The sequence below is a fragment of the Ahaetulla prasina genome, chromosome 3 (genome assembly GCF_028640845.1).
Source record: "Ahaetulla prasina isolate Xishuangbanna chromosome 3, ASM2864084v1, whole genome shotgun sequence".
NCBI classification, from domain to species: domain Eukaryota; kingdom Metazoa; phylum Chordata; class Lepidosauria; order Squamata; family Colubridae; genus Ahaetulla; species Ahaetulla prasina.
Window position 1 is genome coordinate 147,643,433 of NC_080541.1, and position 12,210 is coordinate 147,655,642.

The following is a 12,210-nucleotide window of genomic DNA, read 5'->3' on the forward strand; positions in this document are numbered from 1 at the left end:
ATATGTAGAAGCAGATGTTAGTGGCTGTGCATGGTTTATGGGGGGAAAAAGACCAGAATGTGGTCTTCGAGTTAAATATTGGCCTGCCCTGCATAGCAGTTGGTACAGGGTTTGGCAACGGTCAAGGAAGCTGCTATAGCAAGAGTTTATTTTGATTCTGAATTCAGTTAGTTGGGGAAGATGAGTCATAGACCATAGTCCTAGGTAGTCAGCCTGCAATTATATAGCATTGGCTTTCACAAACGTAAACTTGTACAAACAATTAGGGCGTTCAGTCAACTGTAGTGGACCAATCCACCAAATAATTTATGTACCAAACTCATGGTCTAGATTTCAGAAGTAGAAAACCTGCATCCGACTAGATGTGGTAAAACTTCCATTTTTAACATCACGGACAATCTGGGCTGTTTGTGGGTCAGTTTCCTATATGTTGCTCAACAACTGCTGGGAAAGCCACTGTTTTTCTTCCCCTGGCACAGACTCACACAAACATTTATAGATAACCAAGGCTATGGCAATTCCAGAGGGATAAGTGGAAAAAAAAAGTGTGACAAAAATAACTTCAGTAGAAAGTGAAAAACAAAGTATAGTTTAGTTTGGAAGATATAATACCTACTCCTGCATTTAGAGCCGTTCATGCGTAGCATAGCTTAGTAATGACTCACCTGTGGCATCTGCCTATAAAATGTCAACCTCATCTAATTGTGGGACAGTGATTTTCAGCTGAGATGCAGTGACAAAGGGAAGAGTCTTTAATCCATCACCCGCTCCCGTCCCCATTTCATAACTGTGTTACTTTTCTCTTTGCTAAATTTTAAAATTAAAAATGAACTTAATTGATATTGATAGTTGATGTCTAAGATCCTGGGTAAAAATGGGGCGGGATAATATAGTGGTACCTTGGTAATTATTAATTGGTTCCAGAAAGCACGATGAGTACTAAAATGATGAGGTGCAATGGGAACAAAAAATAATGACTACCAAATAAATTTTTCCTATGAGGAATAATGTAAATAAATTTAATGCGTTCCCAAACCAAAGACAATGCACATTTTAAGGCAATATGTAAAAAGATAGGGTTATATATCATTACATGAGAAATAAACCTAAACATTAATAAACACTTAGATTAATAAAATAAAAACTTTACCTGTTTTGATGGGGAAAAAAGGGCAAAAATACACAAAGACTGCCAGGAGATGTACACAGGGCAACAGCTACCACATAGACTTAGACTTAGAATAACTTTATTGTCACTTTGTACACTAATCGGCATACATTAAAATGAAATTTCGTTGCATACAGCTCTCAATATACATTACATAAACATGACAAAATAAATAAACAAATACAAAATTATGCAATACCCACATATATTATATGACACAGAGAAACAACACAGTCTAGTTTGAATGTATACATATACATGGCGAGAAAAAAATGAATCCTACGAGTTTACCAGATGTGACTAAGGTTTCCTGCTTTGTTTGGGCTGGAAAGGATAGCAAGTCATGAGACAACCAACACCGACAACTTCTAACTTGCGCATTGAGTAATAAACAAATGACAAGTATCAGGACAAATTTTTTTTGTCAAAATGCGTTGAGTTCCAAATTTGATGAGTTTTGAAGCAGTTGAGTACTGAGGTACCACTGTACAACCAATCAGATTGGTTTCTCTCTCAAAATTATTTCTCTTCCTTCAGCTCCTATAGTTTAAAATACGCTTGTGTGTATCTGCAACATTATTTTTTTTTTTGCCCAATCCACACTTCCCCTCCAAATATGAGAAGTATATCTGGTGTAAGAAAGACACTAATAGAATAGAATAGAATAGAATAGAATTTTTATTGGCCAAGTGTGATTGGACACACAAGGAATTTGTCTTGGTGCATATGCTCTCAGTGTACATAAAAGAAAAGATACGTACATCAAGATACAACTTTTACAACACAATTGATGGTCAATATATCAATGTAAATCATAAGGATTGCCAGCAACAAGTTATAGTCATACAGTCATAAGTGGAAAGAGATTGGTGATGGGAACTATGAGACGATTAATAGTAGTGCAGATTCAGTATATAATGGATTACTATTGATTTGGACTAAAATTAGGCATGCTTTGATTTGAGTTCAAATATAGATAGAGAAAATTTCCTCTAAATTAATTAATTAAGAAACTAGATTTCCCTCCACTTACTTATTTCTCTGTTAACCTTCAGATAAAATGATCATGATAGAAATGCAATAATAAAAGAATAACAAACCTTTAGATATATTTTTTTTAAAAAAAAAGGATGCCAGCAAATAAAATGAAGATAGATTTGTAGTGTCTTCTAGAAAACATGAAGATCATAACCATGGAATTATTTGAAGGAAAAAAAATTAAGTACAGCCAAAAGTATTTCTCTAGTGCTGCGATGACAAAAATTGACATCAGGCAGATTTCTCAGGAAGGTCACAGAAGACGCATTGCCAGACAAATAAAACGCCATCTTCAGAAAGCAGAGAACCAGGAAATAGGCCTCGCTGTTATCACAGTAAAATGTGAGCACAGTGTGTCTCTAAGTTCTGCCAATATAATTTCTTACGCACTCAAAAGAGCATATAAAGTCCTGTTTTTATTAAGGGCAAGTAATATAGTTGCTCCCTCTCCCAGATAGTTCCTCTTCTTCACCCTCTTGGAACTTAGTGGAAAGATTTACTAACTAAATCATAGCTTTCCATTCCCAAGAGAGTACTGTGGTGGTGGGCTTATGGTAGAGGATGCAAAAAAAAAATAAAACAATGATTACAAATACATGAAAATCATGTCCAATTAAGGCTGATTTCTTTGCATACTTATTAGAAAATTAACTCTGAATAATCTTCAGTATGATTGTGCTGTAAGTAGTGGAATTTTCAAGAAGAAAAGGAGGTCAGTGTAACCAGGAGACCAATAATCAAACAAGAGGCTAGCCAAGTGCTTTTTAAAACAGAAAAAAATACATAATAATCTAGACTTGGCAAGAGAATGAATGACAGCCATTCATATCTATGGGAGAAAGGTTTTTTTTTAAGTGGATTTTTTTGGACTATATCGGGGAAGAGTATCTTTCCCTCGGCCTTATGACCCCAGTTGCTTGAGAAAACTTGCCCTTCCAACATCTTCGTCATTTGCAACATCTTAACATTCTCCCTTCCAGCTTACTGGGAATCTTCTCCTGTTTATTTAATAACACCCTGAGCCATTTGTTATTAAGATGGAGTGTGGCAAGCAGAATGGATTACAAAAATGACCTTCGCTCTAAGGACTCAGAGCGTTTTTGCCCTAGGGACTGCAGCAAAGCCACAGGGTCCTTATCCATAGCTATTGGGCAGAAAGTGCCTATTTTATTTTTGTTCCATTCAGATGTGTGTTGGACAAGCTACAATTGAGTCCAGATGCTTGTAAGTCAAGCCACTATGGTGGAGAAATGAAGGAATGTGGCTTTGAGATATGGGATAAACCCTAGCTATGTAGGGTTGTAGCCTTACGATTTATATTGATATTGATTGCTTATTTGTACCCTATGACTATCATTAACTGTTGTACCTTATGATTCTTGATGAACGTATCTTTTATGTACACTGAGAGTATATGCACCAATACGAATTCCTTGTGTGTCCAATAAAACTTGACCAATAAGAATTCTATCCTATCCTATCCTATCCTATCCTATCCTATCCTATCCTATCCTATCCTATCCTATCCTATTCTATTCTATTCTATGGAGACTTAAGTTTTTCTAAAATCAATTTTATCTCTTGGTTGTGCTAAGCATGACAACGTTTGAGAAAAAAAAATCTGTTTTCAATGAAAGGTACCAAGCTGAGTAAGGCAGTTTGTAACTATTTTATTGTAGCAAGAGGGTGTCTTTGCTCAGTGGTGGAGCATAGGATTTGTAGTAAAAACTCATTCCTTCCATCTCCATATAAGTCTGAGAGAAACTGGTTCATTTTCATAATTCTTTATGCTTGAGATTTTGAAAAGGCCATTTTTGAGAATAGTGCCCATGGCAATGTACAAAAACATGAGTAAGAATAAACATGCCTTCAAAGTACCGTATATACTCGAATATAAGCCGATCCGAGTATAAGCCGAGGTCCCCAATTTTACCCCAAAAACTGGGGTAAACTGGGGACTCGAGTATAAGCCGAGGGTGGGAAATGAGGCACCTACCGGTTGGGGAAAGCCTCCCTCCCTCAGCTGAGAAGGCTGGCGGCTCCCCCGCCCCGCCCTCTCACTGCACCGGCAGGGCTTCCGTCCGGTAAAATGTGAAAAAAAGAAAAAAAAAACTCGAGTATAAGCCGTATATACTCGAGTATAAGCCGAGGGGCTTAAAAAAAACAACAACTCAAGTATAAGCCGTATAGACCCGAGTATAAGCCGAGGGGACGTTTTTCAGCACAAAAAACGTGCTGAAAAACTCGGCTTATACTCGAGTATATACGGTATGTGGTTGCATTAAAGAATGCAGTAATAATTAACCTCTGTAAATTCCTTAACCATAGAAAACTATAGAAAACCCAGCTGCTCTCCAAACAATGGACAAAGAAATTAACTATTGCCTACTTCTTAAAACTAAGTGACTTTGTTCTGGTACCTTGTAGATTGTTCTGAAAGCTGAGGAACGTCAAAGCACAACTTACTATTAGAAGCAGTAAATGGAATAGGATCTCTGTAGATAATACTGTAGTCTCCAGTACTTGGGATATAAGTAGATTTTTCTGAAGAGAGAAAAGTCCAAAGTGCCATTAAAATTAATAAGGTTCAGCTACACTGAATGAATTCCAAATTGGAGTTAGAAAGAAATAGCTAAAACCATGGCATTTCTTCAATGAGTTTTGCAATGCAGTGTGAGTTTCTCTATACCGTAGGTTGGACAAGCCAGGGCCATTCTCTGTAAACATTTGTTTAGTTTTAGCTTCCTGCAGATATATTTGATGTGTAAAACTCTTTTGTGCTCTTCAGCTCTCCTGCTATATTTCCATTTCCTAAAAATAATACCTTAAAAAATGGTCAAGATTATGCTGGAATAGAGTATTTGGATAAAGAGCATAGTTATTAGCTAAGATAATTGCTTTTAGATCTAGCAAAGGGGTATTCAGTCATGGTCAATCCTATCAGTGTTCAGCCAACTCACATTAGTAATAGTTGCATTTCAGGAGAATGCAACATCAAAAAAAGTGTAGTGAACATATAGTAAGGACACTTGTTTTTCCCCAATTTGCAGATTTGATAAATGCCTCTTTACCGTACTATCCTTAAACATCTTCGTTTTGCCTCTCTCCCCTAAGTGCAGCATGTTTTCAGATATTACTGTATTATGTTTGTATGGTTTGCTTTGGCTGGTGCACCATTGCCATTTATTTAGCAACAAACATTGGCTATGGTCATTCAAACCCTTGTCACCTTGTATTGGGCTACAAAGGACTGCCCTTGAAGACTATCCAGCATCTACAACTGATGCATAATGCAATATCTACTAACAGGGATAATTTGTTATTGCCATGTAACAGTGGGACTGTAGGAACTGCATTGGTTGCTGATTTGTTTCCAGGAACAATTGAGTGACTAATTAGCTACCTTGGAAGAGCACATTGTAGAAGGCTGTAGTTATAAGAATTTGGACACAAGTCTATAATCCTATATAAATTCCAATCATACACTCTTCATCAGTTTAGGGTTGAGGTATAATTCCACAGATTTTCACTTTGATGTTTACTTCTTGCAGAAAAATTAAGATAGATGAATACCATAGTTTTACTTCCAAGAAAGCACTTTGGGTTACATCCTAATCCTAAACTGGTTTATTAGAAGCTCGGTTTCATTGGTTTCCACAGATCATATTCTCAATATAAGATAGGTAGGATTACATCCTTAAGCAGAAATCAGGGCACTGAAGCCTTCAATAAATTTCAATGAATAAGAAGTATGCATAGCATTTCCTCTTATACCCATGTTAATCCCTTCCATTCCATTTGTAATTGGTATGCTATCAACTTGGTACTTTATATAATTTGTGTGATAGCAGAAGGTTATACCAAGCAGCTGGTGAGGTAGCTTAGACTTAGCTCTAATTCAGGTTTTGCTACAGCCTTTCATCTCAAATTAATCTTCCTTCCCATTTATTCCACAGGTCCTGTGCCTAGAAGTGGCTGTCTATTGTCTCAGGTCAACAGTTCACATCCAGTCCAAGCCTTGCTAGAAAGTTTTACTGTCTTATCTGGCTGTGCAAGCAAAGGAACTGCTGGGTTGCCACAAGAAGTTCACATCCTCAACGTTAGGAATTCAGAAGATTTTGGCCACCATGAAAGAGAGGTATGGAGGAAATCATTCTATGTCTTGGCCTTAAATATCACTATCTTCCCAAATCTGTTGCCTTATAACTGTCTTGGATTTCAACTCTCATAATCCACCACAGCATATTATTGGTTTGGTTCATAATTCTGAGTTATAAGGTGGAACCCAAATTTAGTGGATTAGATTGATAAGGCTGCTTTACTTTGGAGAAGGGAGGCTTCAAACAACTTTGCCTAAGAAGACAACACAACTATTATTGTGTTATAAAGTAGGAGCCCTCATGGTTCAGGATCTAGAGTTTGATCCTGACAGGATTCAAGGTTGATTCATTCTTCCATCCTTCCAAGGTTGGTAAAATGAGGACTCAGATTGTTGAGGGCAATATGCAAAGAATGCTTACATTGTAAGTTGCTCAGAGAGTGCTGTAAAGCACTTCCCCTTTTTTAAAATGATCTGGCACTCTCTATTTGGGGTGGGGTAGGGGGAGTTCACGGGGACTGGATGGAGCTGAACATTTAATGGCTGGATGCCCTTCCTAACACCTTCCTAACACCTACATGGAGTTCACAGCAGATGTGTGTGTGTGCGTGTGCGCGCGTGAGAGTGTGTGCACACACACTAGGAGAGAAACATCTGCTACCTAGGATTGAACTCTCAACCTATGGATTGGTATAGTAGTCTAAATGCTATTGCTATTGCTATTATTATATGGCTGAGGAAATAGCAAGGTACACTAGAACCTCTGGTCACAACCATAATTCGTTCCATGACTTTGGTCGCAACCTAATTTGGTCGTGAACTGAACCTAATTTTGGAAATTTGGTGCTTACCAAAAAAATGGCGCAGAAGGGGAAATCAACCGTGAAAAAAAAAGTGCATTTTTTGGTTGGACCCTGATTTGGTCATGGTCAGAAGCATTCGTGACCAGAGATTCTACTCTATAAAGATTTAATTTTAGGGATGCTAGCATTATCATATAGATAATAACTGGAATGCTGGGAAGAAGGAAAGAGAGAGTAATTCTTCAGAATTATGACTAGCAGCCATGTCAGTCAATGAACTGTGCAATAGGGCCACTGCTTCCAAGCCAATTTGCTTTCCGGGAAATCTGTTTAGAATTGAATTTTTGGTATGAAACATTTGGCCTGCCTAATCCACACACAGAAGTAATTGATGTTGCTTGCAGGACTGCATTCTCACAGAAAAATTTGTCACCACAGGTCTTTAGCATGGGCTGAGATACAGACCAAATCTGTGGGAATTATAGTGATTTTGCATTGTAGAAAACCGAGCCTTTTCTCGTCTTTCTGATCTCCTGGAATGTTGCAAAGTTGGAATTTAACCTATGTAGGGGTTACTGTGTCATGGAAACCTGACCCTGTTTCTCTCTTAAGTATTTTGAATTTTAAAGCAAATCTGAGTCTGTATAGTAAGTACTCTTGTTTTCTACTACTGTGGCTTAGCTCTGTTATCTGATCTGAGGCAGCTACTATGTTTCGGAATCATTATCTAAGATAGGTCTCCGAAAGCTTCCCAAGTAATCCATCCTTCCTGACTTTCTGACAATGTTTTATGGCACATTCCATGCCTTCAGTTTTTCCTTTGCTTCCTGCTTCTTTATAAAACCCACGTTCCTGTACCTTTTCCGATGGCCCCTGAGAAAATGAGCAGGAAGTTAGGAAAAGACTTCATGACAACAGGGGAAATCGTAAGTGTATAAACAACAATTTTAGGCCAGCTTTTCCCTTATGTTCCAGAAGCTTGGAAACAAAGCAGAGCAAAGGTTATCATTAACCTTTTTATTTTTTATTTATTTTTTGTTTCTACACAAAAAGAGCCTACGTTCTGCAGTCCCCTTCAACTTCTACCGAGAACAGTCGTACTTTGTCCCTCGTGACATTTCCTGCACTGGACGATGCATCCGGCAAACGCCAAGATTTATATGTTGACTGTACAATGCTCCCAGCATCTTGGAGGATAAATAGCACTTTTAATTTTATTTCTGATTTGTACTCTGGCTAACATGGAAAAGTAAGGCAAGCCAGTTTACCACGTCCTTATCGAAAATATTAAAGCTTTTTTTATTAGATTCCACATTGCAGGTTCCATAGTGCAGGTTCCATTAGTTTTCGTTTGGTTCCTTATACTTAACCCATTACAGTTTCTGCTAAATTTTCTTGTTTATATATTATATGCTGAGAGAAGGTACGATTGTTTTCTTCCAGCAAATCTGGCAAAGTCTTCATGGATTAAATGTTCTTCTGCCATCCTAATTATCATAGATATGTAACATGTAGTAACTGTGTTTTCTGATAGTTTCTTAGAACTTAAAACTAGCCTCTCATATGTAATCACTAGTTCTTCCAAGCACCAAGCCTTCTAATGAAGGGAATAAAGATTTTTTTTAATATCTGCATTTTAAATTATTACCAAGAAGTGTTCATTCAAATGTTCATTCAATATTCAAATGCTGTGAAAAGGTGTTGAATTTCAGGCATTTCCAATGCATCAGAAACATGTTGCCAGACTATTGAGATGGCAGGTTGTGCTTCTGTTAAACATTGCCTGTTTTCCTTCATTTTGCAACTGTGCTTTGAAAAACAATATTGCAATTTAGCTTATTTAAGATATATAAGTGCAACACATACACATATCTACCCAGAGGGAAAATAAAATCTCCCCGATTTCATTCATTCCCAGATAAGTGAATCCATAACTGCAAACTAAAAATACCACAGGTGGAATCATTTATTTCTGTAGTATATTTGACATAGGAGGAGGAACATGTATTGGATATGTTTGCCATTTGGAGTTATTGGTAAAAAATAATAAAGACAGGATACATGCATGTATGCATACATACATACATTCCTAAATACATACCCATTTCTTAATTTCATTGTGTAACTCAGTTGCATAAGTGACTGCTTCTCATCTTTTTAAAATATTACCTAGCTCCTTCAATCTTTGAATCAGTCAAGTACTACAAATTCTAATTGTGGCTAACTTTTTAAATAGCTCGTCAAAGTTCACAGAGTTTAAAACCAAGGTTTTAAAAATTATTCTTCATATTTCCCCCTTTGTTACATCCTTTAAATCTTCCTTAACTTCCACAGACAGTGCAACTCAGTGCAAACACATAGAACTTCATTACAGTTGGGGAAGGGATTAAAAATGTAATGGACAGAATTAAAGAAAACTATGTTATGTGTGCCATTTGTATTTCTGCTCATATGGCTCCCATCATTTTCAGACTTCCCTGAAAGAGTGAGGATATCATACTACATGCATCCTCAGAATGTAGAATGACAATAATCAATATGTCTCTGGCCATTCTGAGAGCAAATCTGATTTTTTTCAAGGGCATTTGTAACATCTAACAATCTGCCACCTGCATGATTAAATAGTCCTTATAGATCACAGGTGTCAAAGTCGCGGCATCATTGCTGTCATGTGATGTTTCTGTCATGTGATGTTGCTGTCATGTGATGTTTCGCAACATTTTCCCTTCATGGAGGTGTGGGCGTGGCCTGCATGTGACGCATCTGGCCCGCAGGCTGCTAGTTTGACACCCCTGTTGTAGATGAACAGAGGAGACTGACTAAAATACTGTCAAGTCACTATCAGTTTTGTCTATTGCTGTGCTGTGGTAATATTGCAGGCAGTAAAATGGCGGCAACCACGTGCTGATAGGAATAGATCACTAGCTTAGTCTTCTGTCCTTGTAACGCTTTCCCAGCACGGCTTTTTTGATTATTTGGGGAAAACTGACAGCTTCATCAGTATCAACACTTTGGGGGCCTGTATGATAGCTGACACCTGTGTAGGATCCAAATTGTACTGGTTATGTAGAACAGCAACAAAAACAGTTTACTCAGGAAGGCCCTCAAAACTAGACTTTGAGCCTGCTTATTCAACAGCACACAAATCAGCTGAAAGAAATAATGAGTTGAAAACAACAGCCATTGAAAAGACAACTTATGCCAGAATATGACATTCTTCTTGTTAAATAAATAAGGTTTTCTTTTAGGGCAGAAGCTGGCAATGCTGCACAGAGAAACAAGGCAGATGATTTGAGTGGCATCTGTTTATAATAGCTAAAAGCATGGCAGACTGCAATAGAGACTGCCTCTCCTGTCTCACAATTTGAAAGATTTTCACTGGAAGGCATAAAAATTCCCAGGGAGATAAACAGCTTTTTATATCTGTGATAATGTTTATCTGGAGAAAATTCAATTTCTTAACATTAAATTTTGCAGCTATCTATCTATTTGAGACATTTGTGAAATGCTATAATTGGTATGAGAATGGAGCAAGACAAACTTTGCAGAGGATTTGTCAAACTGATGGCACTTGATAAAGTGTTCCCAAATTATGAACCAGTGTTTATCAAATGGTTGTTTCCTGTGGAGCAACATTATGACAGAAGTTTATTTCTTCTTCTTATCCTCTACTTGGACACATTTTCTGCTTTGGTTTCTCAAATAGAGCTTGAGTCCAAAACTGTCTCTAAGGAATTCAAGGATAGTACACCAAGACTGGTTATTTCTTAAGACAATTCAGTAAGTTATTGGTGATGAAAGCAAAAGATATGTACATATATCTCCCTCCTTTTCCTTCTCCCTCCCTCCCTCTCCCTCCCTCCCTTTCCCTCTCTCTCCCCTTCTTTCTCTCTAATTTCTACACTTTCCATCTCACCTCAGTGACTCTGCGCAGTTTACAAACAACATCATATCATAATATAAAAATGCTACTTAAAGCACAATTTAAAACAGTTTTAAAAGAAGGTTAAACTTACTAGTTAAAAGTAAAAAATCAAAGTTAAAAAGTTAACAGATAAAGTATTCCAGACACACTTTTCCCTGATATTGGTTGTTGGTTGTTTTCCTCCCTTTGTGGCAATTTGTTGTTCATTATTTGGAATTCAACTTGGCCAGTATACAAACCTAAGGCATTTTGAAGCCATTCAGGTTGCATTTCTTTAGGACTTTGGTGCCCCAAAATGCATTCCCAATGCAGTTTTGATGCTTGAAGCTAATAAGTACTAAGATTCCAATTTCAGGATTTAGAGTTACATTTGACCCTACAGACATGATGCCTCTGCTATTTTCAGAAAACAACCAATCTTATGAGCACTGTATAATATATCTGTATAAAAAAATTGTGCAATCTTGGCCCATCTGCTGATTAGGTCAATTAAACCTGGAGAAAGCCAAATCAGTAGTAAAAGAGAATCAGGGACATTGATCATCAAAATGACATCACCAGGGTCCCTGAATTGTATCTCCAGATGTTAGATAACCACAAGTAACCTACAGTGTAGTATCTGTGCAATTGATGCAAAAGTTAGATACAGTCTAACCCTGTGGTAATATAGATGGCCTTTTCTAGAACTCACTTTGATGTCCTCCCATCAACTCTATTGACCGGAAGAGTTCATGGGACTTCTTATTTGCAGAGATTTTGCCTTTGTGGATCCAGGGAGGTAGAAACTCTTGCTTATTTCTCATATGGTGTCCTTTTTATGATGCCCCAAGGCATGCTTTGATCTTCTCAATCATCTCCAAATCTGAGGGTTGCGCTCATAAATTTTACAGATATTACTTTTTAAGGGATGCTAATCCCATAGTCACATACCAAGTGGCCAATTAGTTTTACCAGTTCATACAAGTGCACAAAACTTTTGATTAGATATATCCTTTTATTGTCCTATCGTTCTTTTCCCAATAATGTATTGTTGTATTAAACTATTTCTCTTTTTACTGTAAAAGCTGATTAAAAACTAATCAAAATATTTGATTTGATAATACTTCTGTGAGATTTGCTGTGCCATTATTTTACTTACTGACTGTAGTGAGATGTCAAGGTTCCAGAAAAACCTCTT

The 12,210-nt window shown here is 37.2% G+C and overlaps 1 protein-coding gene across 3 annotated transcripts in view; it reads left to right on the forward strand.

The window, feature by feature from the left end:
- Window positions 1-12,210, forward strand: part of TGFBR3 (transforming growth factor beta receptor 3) — a 195,654-nt gene that overhangs the window by 86,504 nt on the left and 96,940 nt on the right. For all 3 annotated transcript variants that reach the window (XM_058174719.1, XM_058174718.1, XM_058174720.1), the window contains exon 3: window positions 6,163-6,344. In XM_058174719.1, the coding sequence (XP_058030702.1) occupies window positions 6,163-6,344 (182 nt within the window). The remainder of the gene's footprint in view (window positions 1-6,162; window positions 6,345-12,210) is intronic.